A 15,748-nucleotide genomic window follows, 5' to 3' on the forward strand; every position below is an offset into this window, starting at 1 on the left:
TTCGCTAATGCGTTCAGTAGTTTTTGATCATTTTGAACCTCAATAATAATTTTGAAAAAGCTTTTGTCGGTTTTAAATCGCTATTTTGCAGCTCTATTTTTTGGAAGTTACATTTTTTGTTGTCAGATTTTCGAAGGGTTGGCGACGCAGTAACCAACCATCTACTTCTTTTCGCAACAATTTATTTAACCCCCAATATTTTGACATGATATCCGTTTACTCTGATATCTTTTCACTCTGTCGTAAGCTTTCGCACCAAACCGTCGAATGCCGTGTGTTTAATATTAATTGTACCTGTTTCATCTGGAATCACAATTTCGATGGTTTCACTGCTCTATCATTTTACCCGCTTTAAAAATAGGTGGTGAAACAGGGAGTAGGATAGCCATTTGGTAAAAATTCTTAATTAAGTATTTGTGGGAATTAGGCGAATACCAATAAAAACACCTAAAAGAGCACTACTACAAAATCCAATTGGTGAAATAATGTAATTAAGTTACTATAACAATTGACTTATAGCTTAAAATAGAAAAATAGCTTAAAAACAATAGATTGACCATAGTTATGAATTTTAAGCATTTTTATGATGTGGTTTAACCCTAAACTCCGCAATTTTTCGAGCGTTTTTTCAACCGGTAGTCTTCACATGCAAACTAGTTGTTAAAAATACATGCCACTTGTATCATTTGTTTCAAAGTTTCAATTCTTTTACTCTGAGTGTCACAAAAAAGTGTCTTTCGGGAAAGAATAGCACGACCGACGAATGTTTTAATTTACTTATAAATGGCTTTAATGTAGCTAATTTAGAAGTAATTTAAAACTTTCTTTGGTCGTCCAATTCTTTCCCAAAAGAAACTTTTTTGTGACACTCAAAGTAAAAGAATTGCAAAATTTTGAAACAAATGATACAAGTGGCCTGTATTTTTAACAACTAGTTTGCATGTGAAGACGACTGTTAAAGATAATTGAAACATTTACAGCATGGGGTGTATTATGACGTACATCTTTCAAGTGTTTTAATTGCTATTCGCCGAATTTCTAAAACTGTGGGATGCTCTCATAATGTCTTATCGAGTTTGCAAAATTTTAATAGCCTAATCGAGTTTTCGCCTAGTATCCCATCCCCGCTGAAACTAATAAGGGATGAAAAGGCGAGACTGGTATTTTTGAGGGCGGGAAGACTTGGTTCAATTATTGGTGGGATATTATGCGAAAAACTCTTTAGGCGAACGAGATTTTTTTTAGCCATTGGGCAAATATCTAGAACTATAGTTTTGTGCAAATTAGGCGAATAGTAATTAAAAAAACTTAGAGGTACTTCAAAATCCACTGGATGTTATAAAGTTGTCAAGTGTCCATAACAGTCGTGTTTACCTGCAAAATGTTGTTAAAATTACATGCAAAATATGTCATTGTTTTCAATGTATTACATCTTTTTTTTGCTCTACTCAGTGTCATCACGCGCAATGATTTGATTTATAAAAAAGTAACAGGGCAAGAATGGCGAACGTTTAAAATACTTATAAAAAGCTTTACTCAAAATAATTTGGTGCTACTAGTGAAAATGATCAGAATCAGGAAATTCTGGATTTTTTTGGTAGTTTTCAAGCTAATTTTCTATGAAGTCATTTGTTATAGTCACTTAATTACATTATTATACCCATTGGGTATTGCTGTACTTCCTTAAAGTGTTTACTTGGTATTTGCCTAATTTCCATAAAACCTTACTTCAGAATTTTCGTCTAATGGCTATAAAAATTCCTTTCGCCTAATATCCTACGCCCAATTCAATAAATATGACATCACATTTTTATTAAATAATGAACATGAAAGAGTATGTAATCATTCTGATAATGGTTTTCTCGTCAATTTTGTAAATACTCCCTCTTCCTAAATGTAGGAACGCTCATTGAAAAGTGGTAGTTTTGCAATAGCTGAACTACGATTAGATATCATGCTACTATAATGCATATTGAAGGGTACAAATTAAGCTCGAAAATTGTTTTGGTCAGTTTAAAGTTCTACGGCTCGTCAGTATTTGTGAAGCTCTGAACTAGCTGTGAAGGGTACATGCTGTATACACACGTGGTCATCATGACAGTAAAAATGGTAAACAAAATTACGAGAATTCTATCCAAAACGACCCCAACATCCAACCAATCGTTGCGGACATTTTCTTCGTCAGATTTTTCGTTCATTAGTCCGGAGATCTTGCAAAGTGTACGTCGAATCTCGCTCAGGTGTAATTTCATCTCGGCAAGAAGTTTGCCATTGTCATCAAGTTTTGCGGTCTTAAGATTTGAAACGAGTTCCTTTATCGGAGAATCGGCAACTCCGTAGCGTGTTGCACTGCTCGTATTTTGGTTTGCCAGTCGATAGCTGCAGTGGTCATTATACTTGAAAGAGTGGGCGTGCAAAAAGTTGGGATTTGGCATTTGCTCTGCTTGAAATGTTTCCGTCGCGTTGATTTGGTCGTACTTTGTGGCCGAACTTGCTACGCTGCTCACGCCGTTGTGGGTGACATAGAATTGTGGTGAACCGTTTGGTATATAATGAAAGACTTTAATGTCCGATTTGTTTGTGTCGTTGTTGACGTGCGTGCTGGCTACCATTTGCGGCAATGAGTTCTGCATTTGCATATCCAGATCGGCTTCGTATGTTGTTGAATTTGACTGGATCAGAGGTTTTTCACTGGGGTCCCTGGGAACTGTTTTTGGAGATTCGTTTAGGGAGAGGTATTTTCTGTGGTAAGACGGGGCGACAATTCTGGCCGTGTATTGCAGAAAGACAACTTTGACCCAGTGAGGTACTGGAGTATCGCGATTGACAACGTTTAGGACCAGCACATTTAAAGCAGTCGAGGTTGTTATGAGAAGCAGTGTCACTCCGTAATAAAGACCTGAAACGTTGCCGCAGGCTTAAAAGTTAAAAACCTATGTCCCTACTTAAAAAACTAATACAGGCGAACAAAACTGCATCTGAGTGGACTGCGAAAAAGCTGCCTAGAGAAATAATTTGGATGGCATATTACTTTTTTAATAACAGTAAATTAATACCAGGCATGGTTGTGCTTATCGGAAGCTAGATAGCTATAACCTTATCTTATATATATCACCTATAGTTCTTACATTGCCATCGAATTGTGGCTGCTATGCAATTTTCGCAACTTTAATTTTCCGAGAATCCAATTTTCAGCATTTTTTAATTCTCAGAATTTTAGCCACTTTTGAAATGTTTTATTTGACTGAGGCGTTATTTCTTGGAGTTATAGGTTGATTTTCTGATACTAAATTAGACGGAGCTGTAGTTACTAGCCTAAGAGAGGCTGTACGTCGCTTGGAGGCATCATAGTCCCAACTAGCAGTAGGAACACACACATTGAAGTGAAGAGAGCAGTGCCCAGTTGGACCTTAGCGTCTCCTGAGTTGCAGGGCAGATACTGTCCGAACAGCATCACGAGAGTTAGCATCAGACATGGCATTATTAGGTTGACTACATAGTAGAGAGCTTTGCGTCTGATTTTGATGTGGAATTTGATGAAACTGTATCCACCGTCACCCTCGATGTATGTTATATAGGACACCTAGGAACAAATTAAACATATTGAATTGTGTGATAATTTGAAAATTTCTTTAGTATTTAAAAAATGCTCCTCGAGAACTTTTGCAATAGTTTTGAGCGAGGTGCTTGTTAATGATCTCTGAATTTTCATTTTGATATCTTTAAATGTTTCTAAGCTGTCATCACAATTGTGAGCACCTCAGTGTACGTTGCCTCCAGTTGCCATTCTGTGCTTGGGATGTAGTCGTCTAAATAGACTGCGCCCTCGTTGCTCGTCAAATTTACCTGCGATTAAAGATTCCATTTTAAAAATCATATTGTTTAAAAATCATATTGTTTGGAGAAGTAAAACTTTGGGACATGCGAAGTATAGTGTATTCACTATCTAACTACATAGTATGGGCATTAAATTGGTTGTGGACGGTTATTCTGTACGTGTTAGATAAAAATTGGGGTGAGAAGGGGGCAGTTTTTGAATTTCTCAAAAATGAAGTTTGTTTTGGGCTCGCAAAGCAGTGTGGTTTCGAATCGTTTGAACGGAACATCAGAATCCATAGGAGCCGAAACTTGTCAATAAACTCATTTCTATTTTTTAAGGTCCGGAATATTTTGTTGAAAGAAATTCATGTTAAGTGATAATGCTATTTGACCTGTATGGCACTATATGCCCATGATGAGAACTTGAGGTAGCAGTGTTGTACATCAAATGGGAAATATAGCACATCTATTCTACAGTTGCTCTGTAGAATCAGGGGTCGTGGCCACAGAGTCACGGATCCATCGTAGCTGGCAACTGCCGTACTCGCAAACATGTTGGCCAGAATCGGGTCTGCCTCTTGAGCACTTGAACACGTATTAACATTAATTATAATTCAAGACCTTGTGATTTTTTTTTCGATTTTTTTGTCACGTCTGCTGGCAAGATTAAACCTGGAACTGCCAGTTCGAAGTTTTAACTATAAGCTGAATACTTCAAGTCTAAAAATATTCGTTCCTAACCGAAACATTGATTCATTTAATCTGATTCTTTACATCAGTATTAAGCTGCTCTTTTCTCAGTTTTGAAATGCGATAAAAAGTTCCGAAAAAAGAGAACTTTCTTCAGCTGGTAATTTTTAGTGAAGTTTGCTGGACTGCATTTATGCTAACTTGTTATACAGAGTGAGATCAGGAAGCCACAGATGTCTGGCTGGAATCCGGATCCGCTCCATGCCCCATTCGGACACATTCCACTTCAGAAACTCGTCTTGCCATGTCTGAAAAATAAGCACTCATTTCCCCTCGTTGTTGCATATCCGAATTGTATACAAAATTTGATGAGACACTTTGATTATAAGTTTGTTAGATTATGCATATAATTGAAATTCAGCTAATGAAGTTTTTGCTTTCAGATAATTCCTGGTTGATCTTATTTAACCCGAATGAGGCCCATTTTACTCCAGGGCCACACGAGGCCCCTCACCCAAATCAAGTACAACGCAGAGGGTGATCTTTTATTCACAGCCGCCAAAGACAAATCGTGCAATGTATGGTTCTCAGCTAACGGCGAACGTCTTGGAACCTATGATGGACATAACGGTGTAGTATGGTCAGTTGACCCTTCTTACGACTCGAAACATCTCTTAACAGGATCTGGAGATTACTCTTCCATTTTATGGGATCTGGAAACTGGGAAGATTCTAGAAAAATTGGAATGCGAATCACCAGTTCGATCTGTTGGGTTTTCGTACTCCGCCAGAGAATTTTTCCTTGCTACAGATCAAATGGGTTCCAAGGATTCCGAAATAATGCTGTTTGATTCCCGAGATCGCGATCAAATTACAAACAGAAAACCCTGGCAATCAATTGTAATGCCTAGAAACAATCCGAGGTTAACAGTTGTTATTTGGGGTCCCCAAAGTCAGATTCTAATAACAGGACACGACAACGGTGACCTTAATTTATTCCAACCTCAGACTCAAGATCGAGTTACGCATTGTACTGGATACCACGAGCACCGAGTCAATGATTTACAAACAGGGCGCGATGGGTTGCTGTTGATCTCAGCGTGTAAAGATCAAACTGCGAGACTTTGGGATCCATTCTCGTTGGATCTGTTGAAGACATACAAGACAGATAGGCCTGTTAACTCTGCTGCTATTTGCCCTGTGAAGGACCACGTTGTAATCGGAGGTGGTCAAGAAGCGCAGGATGTGACAACCACAGCTAATAAAGTGGGAAAGTTTGAGGCCAAGTTCTACCATATGAGTAAGTTCTTTTCCATCTGTTGAATTTTTTAGAATTAACAATCCCACGAATTACGAGTAATGATTTCCCATGTTTTGATGCATACTCCAGATCTATTTCACAAAATTTGGACGATGCTTTTTGCTTTTGATGGCTTTTTCTGTCAACTCAAAAATGAGAATGTGAATTTTTGAGCGGTGTGTGCTTATTTTCTGTAAACTTTTCTTACGGCGGTGCCTGCGCATTTGACTTTTCTTCCTCAAAATGGGAGAAGCAGGTAATGTAGGTTAAACTGGGGGGGGGGGGGGCATTAAGTCGCTGAGCAGTTTTTCTTAGAGATTTTCTAGTCTCTAAGTGTACAATTAATCGCAGCTACAATTAATCGCAGCTACAATTAATGATAAGAGAGAGAGAGAGCCAGTTTATTGGCGGTTTAACCCCAACCCCCCACCCCTGTTCCACCCCCCTACATTTTCCTCCCCTCAATTCAGCCCCTATAACGCACCCTCTTTTTGTACCCTTTTCCCCTCTCTCGGTTAAGCTTAAACGATCCTCACTAAGCCACAGATACTGACGGAGCGAACTGCATGCCAGTCGTTTGAGAGCAATTCGCTCTAAATTGGTCAAAGGCTTAGTTCAGTACGTTTTTAAGATTAAATTTTTGAATCAACTAGTAATAAAACAGTGGAATCGTAATTTTTTCCACAATTTTAATCTTGGGAAATAATGAAATCTTAATTCTAAGAAGTAAGGTTTTGGGTTTTGAAAGTGTAAGGGCTTTGATTTCCATTTTATCATTTTTATTTGTCTCTTAACGCTCTAGCTGTTGGTTTCTTTTTTGATGTCTACCATTTTGTAATTTATTTTAGTATTTGAGGAGGAGTTTGCTAGAGTGAAGGGTCACTTTGGCCCCATTAACACAATAGCTGTGCACCCGGATGGTAAGAGCTACAGCAGTGGTGGTGAGGAGGGTTACGTCAGAATGCACAACTTTGATGAGACTTATTTGGAGTTCGAGTTCGAACAGTGAACTCACTCCAGATCAAGAGATTCATCAAGTTAATTCGCTAATAACTGGTTCAGTTGTTACATTTCTTAATGATGTTGATGGCGCCTCATTGCTATATGCTTAACTGCAGTTGCTGTATTTGGTGTAATAATATGAATGCTTTGACTGTCGATTTCGGGGTTTTAACATGGTTTATTACAAAGTTATCAACAGTTGATCACAGATTTGACACTATTAATGATGAACAAATTACTCATCTCAGGAATGTGTTCCAAATTGTCAACTGATTGATATTTCTAGTTGAGTTTGTTTCATGTCTCTTGGGGGTAAATATGAAGTGTGCAAAATGCTATGTCGATGTTTTAAATTGCGCAATTGTCCTGTTAGATGATAAAAGAACAATGCTTATGATGTATGGCTGGTTATAATAAAATATTACGGCCAATGCTTTTGAATTGACAGAACATTAAATGCTACTTACTAAAATTAGCCAGACGTTGGACAGTAGCACTTGCTCTTTTTCACTCTAAAACACGAAGCTAAAGTTGGGCACAATTGAAAAAACAATTGATTTGACAATTCATCTTGAGACCTCCTTCTAATAGGCTCCGTAAACGCTGATTGGTACGTACGATTATATAGCTCTTTCTTTTACTCAAAAATGATAACCAAAGGTTTGAAATAATTTCAAGTTATGCAAAATCTTTTGTTTTTTTTTGGAAATTTCAATCAATGGAGATTAAAAATGTGTTAGTTAATTGTTGCCCAATTCAATTTTTCAATCAATTAACAGATAGGTCAATTCATTGGCTAGACACTTTCAAACTTCCCTCCTTTTGGGTGAGAGCAATCAAACTTTTGCTTGAGTAATAAAAAAAGGGAGATGTAACTAACGAGTTTGAGTATCTGCACCAGGTACATTGAAAGGTCGAGGAAAATGGTGGTGTTAATGTTGTTCACGGGTCTACACCGACTGTCGTAAGTACTAAGTAGGAACTCGAGCAATGCAGCTTCATTGTGTCTCTTATTCGACTGGACATCAACCAATTCGCTGTCCTGGCCGTCCACATCCGTTGTGCCAGATATAAGCGTGGCTGTTGCCAGAGTGAAAATTGATGACGTCAATAGCATCATGCTCGAGATCTGAAGTATCAATAGCATCATGCTCGAATCATATAACTGTTCTATAACAGGGTCTAATTTAACGGTAATAATTCTGTTTTATAACTCATGAATCAGTAGGCAACGCAAGCTTTTCTCAACATGGTCACATTTTTTGAAATTTCACAGCTAGAACGGGAATGATTTTGTGGGTTAAGGGCACACGCTTGATTTTTATCAGTTTACTCTACAGCCCGGTTCTGTCTTGGCAGAAGTGTGAGTTCAGCAAAATTAAATGCCTCGTGGATTGGCATCTTTTTGAAATGAATCTACGTGAAGTCCTAAAATCAATTGCGTTTCAGGCTTGCAGTTTGGAGAAAGGTTAGCTACGACTGAAGAAGTCATTTAAATGCTTTGGTGAAGTTTTATAGGGATCACAAATCGGCAAACGATCAATACCGCAAAGCTTAACATACACTCAGCTTATCTAAAGCAGCTGACTTAGTGATATCTATTCCTTTCAATGGTAGAAATTTTCAATGTTAGTTGAATTTTGTGAATTACATCCAAATAAAAAATATGAATGTTTTAGTTAATTTCAAAATCAGATGACCCGCAATTTTTTTGAAATTAGAATTAGTAAGCTGTTTTTAGTGTCAAAATTGCATGGGAGTACGTCCATAGCAATTTTGCTCGTGAAAAATTATCGTTTAACAGATTAATATTAGACGAAAATTAACGGTAGACGAAATTACTAAATTTTCTTTCAACTGATATTCAGAACTTTTGGTGAAAAGCTCAAAAAAACTACCGGCCTGAGATATCTATCGTAAAATTGCTTAGCAGAGATTTTGAAACATAAAAGTTGGTGATTTTAGGGAAGAGGTTTGTTTGTACTTTTGCGCCTTCATTGGATTGCACCTGATTTTATCGCAGATATTGAAATACGTAGTTTAACACAAGTTTCCTAAAATTTACACTTACTCTGTTAATTTCTCTCCTTTATCGACAAAGATCAGTTTTATTGTTTTCTGTTTCTTTTCAAGCAGAGACTTACAAATGTTGATTAGGAGATCAGTTCCACGTCTCATTCAGATATTTTGTTATTTTTTTACAACTCGAGGAGGAGTTATCGCTATCGTTTTCTTGGTGTGGTGACTTCTCTTTCCACAGGATGCAAGTTCCAATGCTGCACGTTAACAAAGTGCTTAGGTCACTCTGCCAAAAAGAAATCAAAAGCAGAGCAAAAGAGAGTGGTATTGAAATAGAGCAGTATTCTAATAGCGAGAAAATGAAGGTGAAAACAGAAATTCGCTAAACGAGCAATATTTTTTGATCACGTGCGGCTTTTTTCAAAGCTTTTTTTTGGTTTTAATTTCCACTTTCTTCAGCGAAAGTTTTTTTTATCGTCTATTTTTGTAATAGTAATATTTTTGAAGTATTTTTTAACATCTGATGCAAATAATAGACATTTTTTATGATATCCTGAGCTAATTTTGCCATTTTACCAAGTGGAACACTTTTCTGGGCACTTTTTGCAGTCTTCAATTTTTTGTCGCAACTATGGTTCAGGTTTGTTTTTAGTTGATTTAGCGATCTTTTGTTGAGATTGATATTCTTTGAGTTGTGTTTTTTGAAGAAGGGGTAATTTTGATCAAATTTTGGCTCATTTTTGCCTGTTTTTTATAAAAAAATTTTTTGCATATTTCAAGCTTTTGAACTTTTCTTTAGAATTCTTGTGTTTGCTGGTTAGCTGTTAGCTCAATGTTGAATAGTGCAGTGTTATATATAATAAAATAAACTTTGTAGTCCTTCATTTTTTTAGTTGTTTGTTTTTTCAAAATTGTTGATTAGGATATCTCTGATTGGTAGGCCTTGGTAGGTTGCTGATCGAGCAGCGAAAACTTTTGGAAGCTTGTTTCAGAGTACTTGATGAGAAGCAGAATTTGCATTTTGTAGGAAATTTTTTAAACCAAAAATTGTTGTGCCTTGTTTTTCTGGGTTTTCTTCGTGTGTACCGTTTTGCAGTTTTTTGTCAATTGGTATTCATTATTTGAATCAGAACTATTTTTTACAAGTGTTTTTGCCAATAGTTTTTTTGTGGTGGCAACTTGTGACGAAACCTAATTTCATTTTTTATCATATTTTAACGGATTTTGTTTTTCTCATGCTGTTCTTACAATTTTTGATTTTATGTTCTTATTTCTACATGAGTAGAGGCACATTTTGGTTGATCAGTGGTTGGCTGGGGTCTACTTCGGGTTGGTTCCGGAGTGTTACGGCTATATTTTTTGAAGACTTTAAATGGCCTGCCTGGAAATCAGAATACAGTGACTCAATTAGCTGAATATTTCTGACTTTGAAGGAAACAAGTCGAATCGTGTTTAATTGTGAACGGCACAGATAATATTTCAACACTGATATTTTGACCACACAAAAGTCCCCGCAAACGCCAAGTGGGCCAAACTTTAAAAACAATATCCAGTTACGCACTCATGCAAAGTCCTGAAAAACTAACATTTACACACTTGAACGCAAACACAGCTTTTATAGCCCTCCTTAGTTTTTCCCCGGGCGTATAGTCTTTCAAGTACACGAAATACCATAATAGGATCCATAGAAAAAGAGTGAAGAAGCTTGATGTAAAAAACAATCTGCTTTATAGAATTGCAACTAACTTTCGTGATGTTATAAATTTTTATTGAACACTTGTTAGCCGCTAAGCTCTAGTCTGCTAACCTTTAGTCTGTTTAAGTTTTGCACTAGTCTTGCACTAGCCTGCTTAAGACCAGCTGGTCTTAAGCTCTCAAAGTCGAGCCATCTCTTATAACCCGTTCTCTTGTTCTTTCGTGTTCCTCAAGACTGCATCTCTCTAGCAGAGTATAAGTTGAACAATTATAGATTCTTTTCAAGCTATGCGCAGTTTATCTTATGCTTACTTCAGATTAGGTTCTCTCTCAACTTCTAACAACACGAAAACTAATAAATTACTATTATTAATTCAAGAGAGAACCTAACACGTAAACTTTTTATTCCCATAGCAGCCGTTTCTTAATCAAATCCAGGTAGAACGGTACTCAAAGCTTAGATTGATATCCACATAATCGGACCTGTAGCTCTAGAACGTATTCTACGTAATTCTAGAATCGAGGTAAAGATTTGCAACTAAATTCTATGTGCATAGCTCTTTGTTCCATTGCTACTCGAACGCCATCAATGCTTTAGATGCTATACCCAGGAGTAATAAAAAAGAAGAAATTAACATAGAATCTTCTCATTTTGTGCTAATAGTATGATTTTGAAAATAGCAGTGAGATAACTGATTTCTAAGTTTTCGAAAAACTGAATAAACCGTTTCATTGCTGACTCGAATTATCAGTCACAGATACGAGCACAATCCTGTTGTACGTAGCAATAATATTTATTTAATTCACTTTGTCTTCCTCGAACTTCGGTTTTGACTCAAGTAATATCTTTTTATGAATTATTTTGTATACTTTTCCCTATGGTTCTGTTGGTAAAAAATTTTCTTTTTTATAACTAACGTCGTGTTTCAGTGTCATTTAATTGAAGAAATAAACTTGCTTGATCGATTTCAGATGTTTAAGTCAGATGCATTCAAGCCCTCTTTTATTCCAATCTATATTAACGGCGAGTAAATTTATATTCTAAGGATTTTTCATCATTAATCTGCTGAACGATATATTTGAACTGACCATTTTTACCCTTGTACCATTTTGTTGACCATTTTGTGCCCGTTACTGACTTTTCACTACTATGTTTACACTACTTTTCACTACTACGATTATCTTCTTATTGGTTATTAATTAAAGAATTTTTATTTTGACGCAATTTTTTTCAAATTTGTACAGTTGAAAATGGGACATAATTGTTTTTTGAACTTTGTTCCCGTTTGTAATGAAAAAATGAATTTGCGCGTCTTCAGTTTTTGTTTATATTTTTTACTTGTGCTAATAGAATAATATTGCTAATAAATTATGTGCGTTTTGGTTGGCCCCATTCATCTCCAGGTTTGTCAGATAAGTTTATGCAAAGCTTTCAATAGGCTCTCTGCTGAAGACAATAATTAATTTTAAAAAATACTCTAGGCAAAGGAATGACCATTTTTCGTTTTAGAAATCGGAAATATGATTTGAATTTGTTTTATTTGAACTCGCATCTGTGATTTGAATATGATTTGAATGTGATTTGAATTCAAATTTGATTTGAACTCGTTTCTGTGATTTGAATATGATTTGAATGTGATTTGAATTCAAATTTGATTTGAACTCGTTTCTGTGATTTGAATATGATTTGAATTTTTTTATTCGCACTCGCTTCTGAAGTTTCTGCCAACAATCCACACATCTTAATTTTTATTTCTTTTATTTTAAGTAGTTTTTTTCCTTTAAATTCAGTGTGAAAATGACCCTGTTTGTTGCATTTCTTGAGAAAACAACACAATTTGCTAGCCTCATTCATAATCTATTGAAAAGTAATTAAATAATTACAAAAATGTTTAGAAAACAAACGCCTTTTCCCGTTTTGACAGTAAAAAATTTTTATCCTGACCTGTTCCGCTTTCTCCGACCTTATTCTAAGCTCTTTTGACACCAATGTGCTGAATAAATATCACTACAATTTTCAATTTATCATTGTTTGTTAGTTTTTTTGGAAAAAATTGTTCCAAACTTTCTTTCAATCCTTGTTTTCAACTGACAATTTAAAAAAATGGGTCAAAAATTTATTGGAGAGTCGAAGAACTGACAGACGTTTTTGTTTTTGCTGAGACTTCAAAAACAATTGTATTTTTTCCAGGTTCCGCACTTTTAAAACGGATAAATTTTGAACCCCTTTTTTCTGTCGCGAAAACATGTAAATTAATGTTTTGAACATTATATTTATTAAGTTTATCTGCTAAAGTTTATCCATTGGAAAACAATAGATTTTCTTAACTACATCAAAATAGTTGAAATTTGGACTGAAGTGTTATAGGTATCGTTTTAGATATTTTAATAGTAGTTTTTATAGTAATGAGCTCCGAGTTGTTATAACACCTATTTTGATTCTAGAATCTGTTCTCTTTTTAGTAAACCTATTGTTTTTTATCTGTTTTCCTAATGACAAACGAACAATTAATAATTATGAACTAAAATTTTTTTGATTTTCCTTGTGGCTGAATTCGAATTATTTCAAGCAGTTCAAAGACCTTGTCTAATTTTGCAAAAAATTTTGGACTGCAATGCTTCGAATGCAAAAATTGATGAGCTAGAAGGAGCATAAGTGAAAGGATGAGAATTTAAAATTTTGTTATTGCAATTTGTAATTATTTCTTCTATTCGACTTTCGGTTGTGTCATATCAGTGACAATGTGAATTTTTTTGCGTCGTTCTTAATGTTTCATAGTTTGTACGTTACTCAACATTATTTTCGTGTTTTTTTTCTTGTTCCCACACTGAATCGAATTATATTTTGAGTATCAGTAAAACGAAAAAGACGTGAAAACTGGATAACAATAAAGTTCTCCAGTTTCAGCTCTGTGTTTTAATTTTAATCAATCGCGCTGCCATTATTATTTACCAGCACGATTAAAAAGCCATTAAGTAAGCAAACGGCATTTTTTTTTCACAAACTAATTTAATTTTATATTGGTATTAAGCCAGTTATATACCGAAAGTTTGAGTTTATTTCGATGATAGCGTGACATTTCATTTGATATTTTTTTCACACTGTTAGAAACGTTTTTCAAGCAAAAAAAAGTTTTTTAAAAAAGTTGTTCACGTGGACAGGGAAGAAAACAAATTGAACAAATTGGGTTGTTTTCATTTTTGACTTGTGTATAAAGTGGCTCTTTTGACCGAGAAGCCACCCAAAAGTCTTACCTTGAGTTGAAGAAGGACTTCCTCCTCTGTGGCAGATAAAAGAAGCGTCTGTCTGGATGAGTTATCTACACGTCAAGATAACACTATCACAAGTTCACAAGTAACTCAAACAACCCCTCCAAAGGCCACAAAATACATGTTACTAATCAAATATTTGCCCACTGCCAGTTGGAAAACTCACCTTAAAGGCCAACACTTCTCCAAAATGGTAATGAATTAATAAATATTAATCCCTAAATCTGCGGATTTGTAAAACTTACGCAAAAATTAAAATCTGTGAGGACGGTAAAAGAAAAAAATCCGGCAGTTTTATTTTGTTGGTGTGTATATACAGCCACTAAGCATCTATGATTGATTAAAGCTAAGAAAGGGAACCAGTGCAAAAGTAGGTAGAGCACAAATTTTAACTGGTGACAAAGAATAAATTCAAGTTAGGCTAAAAAGTGACAAAACCGGAATAAAAATGGTAAAAATGCAAACAAAGATGCCAACGTATAAACAACTTAATACTGTTTCTTTCCAGTTTAGATCTTTATGGACGTTGGTGCTGGGTGGTAACTTCAACTGCCTTCTTATTTCTCCCTTTCTCTCTCTCTCCCTTTTTATTCAGCCCTCTTAACTCTTTTTCCAAGTTAGAAGTATACTAACTAACCAGGCGCCCGGGCACATAAGGTTAATTATTATTCGCTCGCAACCAAATCACGTGAGAAACAATACAACCGCTTTGCTTCAAACAAACCACGTCAACTTCAGAATTAAAATGGATCAAAAGATTAGGAAAAAACTTCACTTTTTCAACATTTGATGGTTGTAATGTTGGATTATTTAACACCAGATTGGCGCTGTAAATCTCTATTTTAATAACTGAACTCATAAACTTCAAAAGTTCACGAAAAGATTGTGAATATTTGATCTTCAGTGACTTTTTGAAGGAATTAGGAATAATATTGTAAATTCATTAAAATCTGATTTGAGAAAAAATGGTAACTTTTTATTTACGATATAGTGTTCGTGTTTAATCTGTAGCTGGGGGCTCAATAGCGCATTTTGATGCGACTTAATCCAAAAATTGATCCAAATTTTATAAAGAAATCATTCGGAGCCCCTAAGACTAAATCTGTCAGTACGCCATCTAAAACCCTGCGAATAAATTAAATTGAAATTTTGGGTTAAAAGGGGGATTCCCTCAATTTTTACACAATAATGGAAAAGGTGTATAAATCGCAATTTGTACGCCCCCTTACGACCGACATTGTTGTTTTCTAATCGACATGCTTGTTTTATGAGGCCATTAAATATTGCATGTATTCTTCAGAAAACAATGCGAAACAACGATGGTCCGCAGAGACTGAAATGTAATTTGATCATAAAGCATGCTTACCTATGTTTTGAAGAGGTTAAGCGACTATAATAATGTAAGTTCTAATAACCGTCTTTGATATAACAAGAAACAACCAGAAAGGTACGAATTGTTTTATCGGTTGCGATTTTTATGACGGCAGCTTATACAATTTAGCAATTATTTATAACAAGCATCTGGAAATTTACGATAGTGAATAAAAACATATAAATTTACTCCTGTGGGTATTTATAGTGGGACAAAAATAGGATAATTTCTTCTGAACGTGGAGTAGAATGGATGCTATTTATAAACCATTTGTTCTTCCCAAGAGTTTGTAATCAAATTCTACGAAATCCTTCTTAGATTTCACCTAAATGTTTTTATAGGATCAAAATTGTCAAGCCGATTGCACTTTATAATAAGAAGAGAAGCTCAATTTCTTTGAGGGCGATCTTAACCCCTTTAGGCGGGGATCAATTATTAGTTAATTGGACTTTCAAAACCGTTTCGAGCTCTTATAGTAAAAATAGCTGCTGATAGTGTTATGTTTGATTCCAAAGATTTTGATTTTTTTGTATTTTTTTGCAAATCCAATGCAAGTGTTTGCAAATTTGAAGAAAAACTTTT

The 15,748-nt window shown here is 35.3% G+C and overlaps 2 protein-coding genes across 2 annotated transcripts; one reads left to right on the forward strand and one right to left on the reverse strand.

The window, feature by feature from the left end:
* Positions 1–1,920: 1,920 nt before the first annotated feature.
* On the reverse strand, positions 1,921–15,081 carry LOC142342790 (neuronal acetylcholine receptor subunit alpha-10-like). Its single transcript, XM_075394360.1, has 9 exons — positions 15,024–15,081; positions 13,780–14,398; positions 7,691–7,939; positions 7,278–7,322; positions 4,711–4,817; positions 4,212–4,404; positions 3,760–3,846; positions 3,316–3,583; positions 1,921–2,899 (listed from the first exon to the last, which is right to left on the reverse strand). Exons 3-9 carry the CDS (start codon positions 7,928–7,930, stop codon positions 2,022–2,024), a joined length of 1,818 nt encoding a protein of 605 aa, XP_075250475.1. The 5' UTR covers positions 7,931–7,939; positions 13,780–14,398; positions 15,024–15,081; the 3' UTR covers positions 1,921–2,021.
* On the forward strand, positions 4,917–7,244 carry LOC142342789 (eukaryotic translation initiation factor 3 subunit I-like). Its single transcript, XM_075394359.1, has 2 exons — positions 4,917–5,808; positions 6,657–7,244. The coding sequence occupies exons 1-2, from the start codon at positions 4,983–4,985 to the stop codon at positions 6,815–6,817; spliced, it is 987 nt and encodes a 328-aa protein (XP_075250474.1). The 5' UTR covers positions 4,917–4,982; the 3' UTR covers positions 6,818–7,244.
* Positions 15,082–15,748: the final 667 nt, after the last annotated feature.

Source organism: Convolutriloba macropyga, chromosome 7, assembly GCF_964194025.1.
Source record: "Convolutriloba macropyga chromosome 7, txConMacr16.3, whole genome shotgun sequence".
Taxonomy (NCBI): domain Eukaryota; kingdom Metazoa; phylum Xenacoelomorpha; order Acoela; family Convolutidae; genus Convolutriloba; species Convolutriloba macropyga.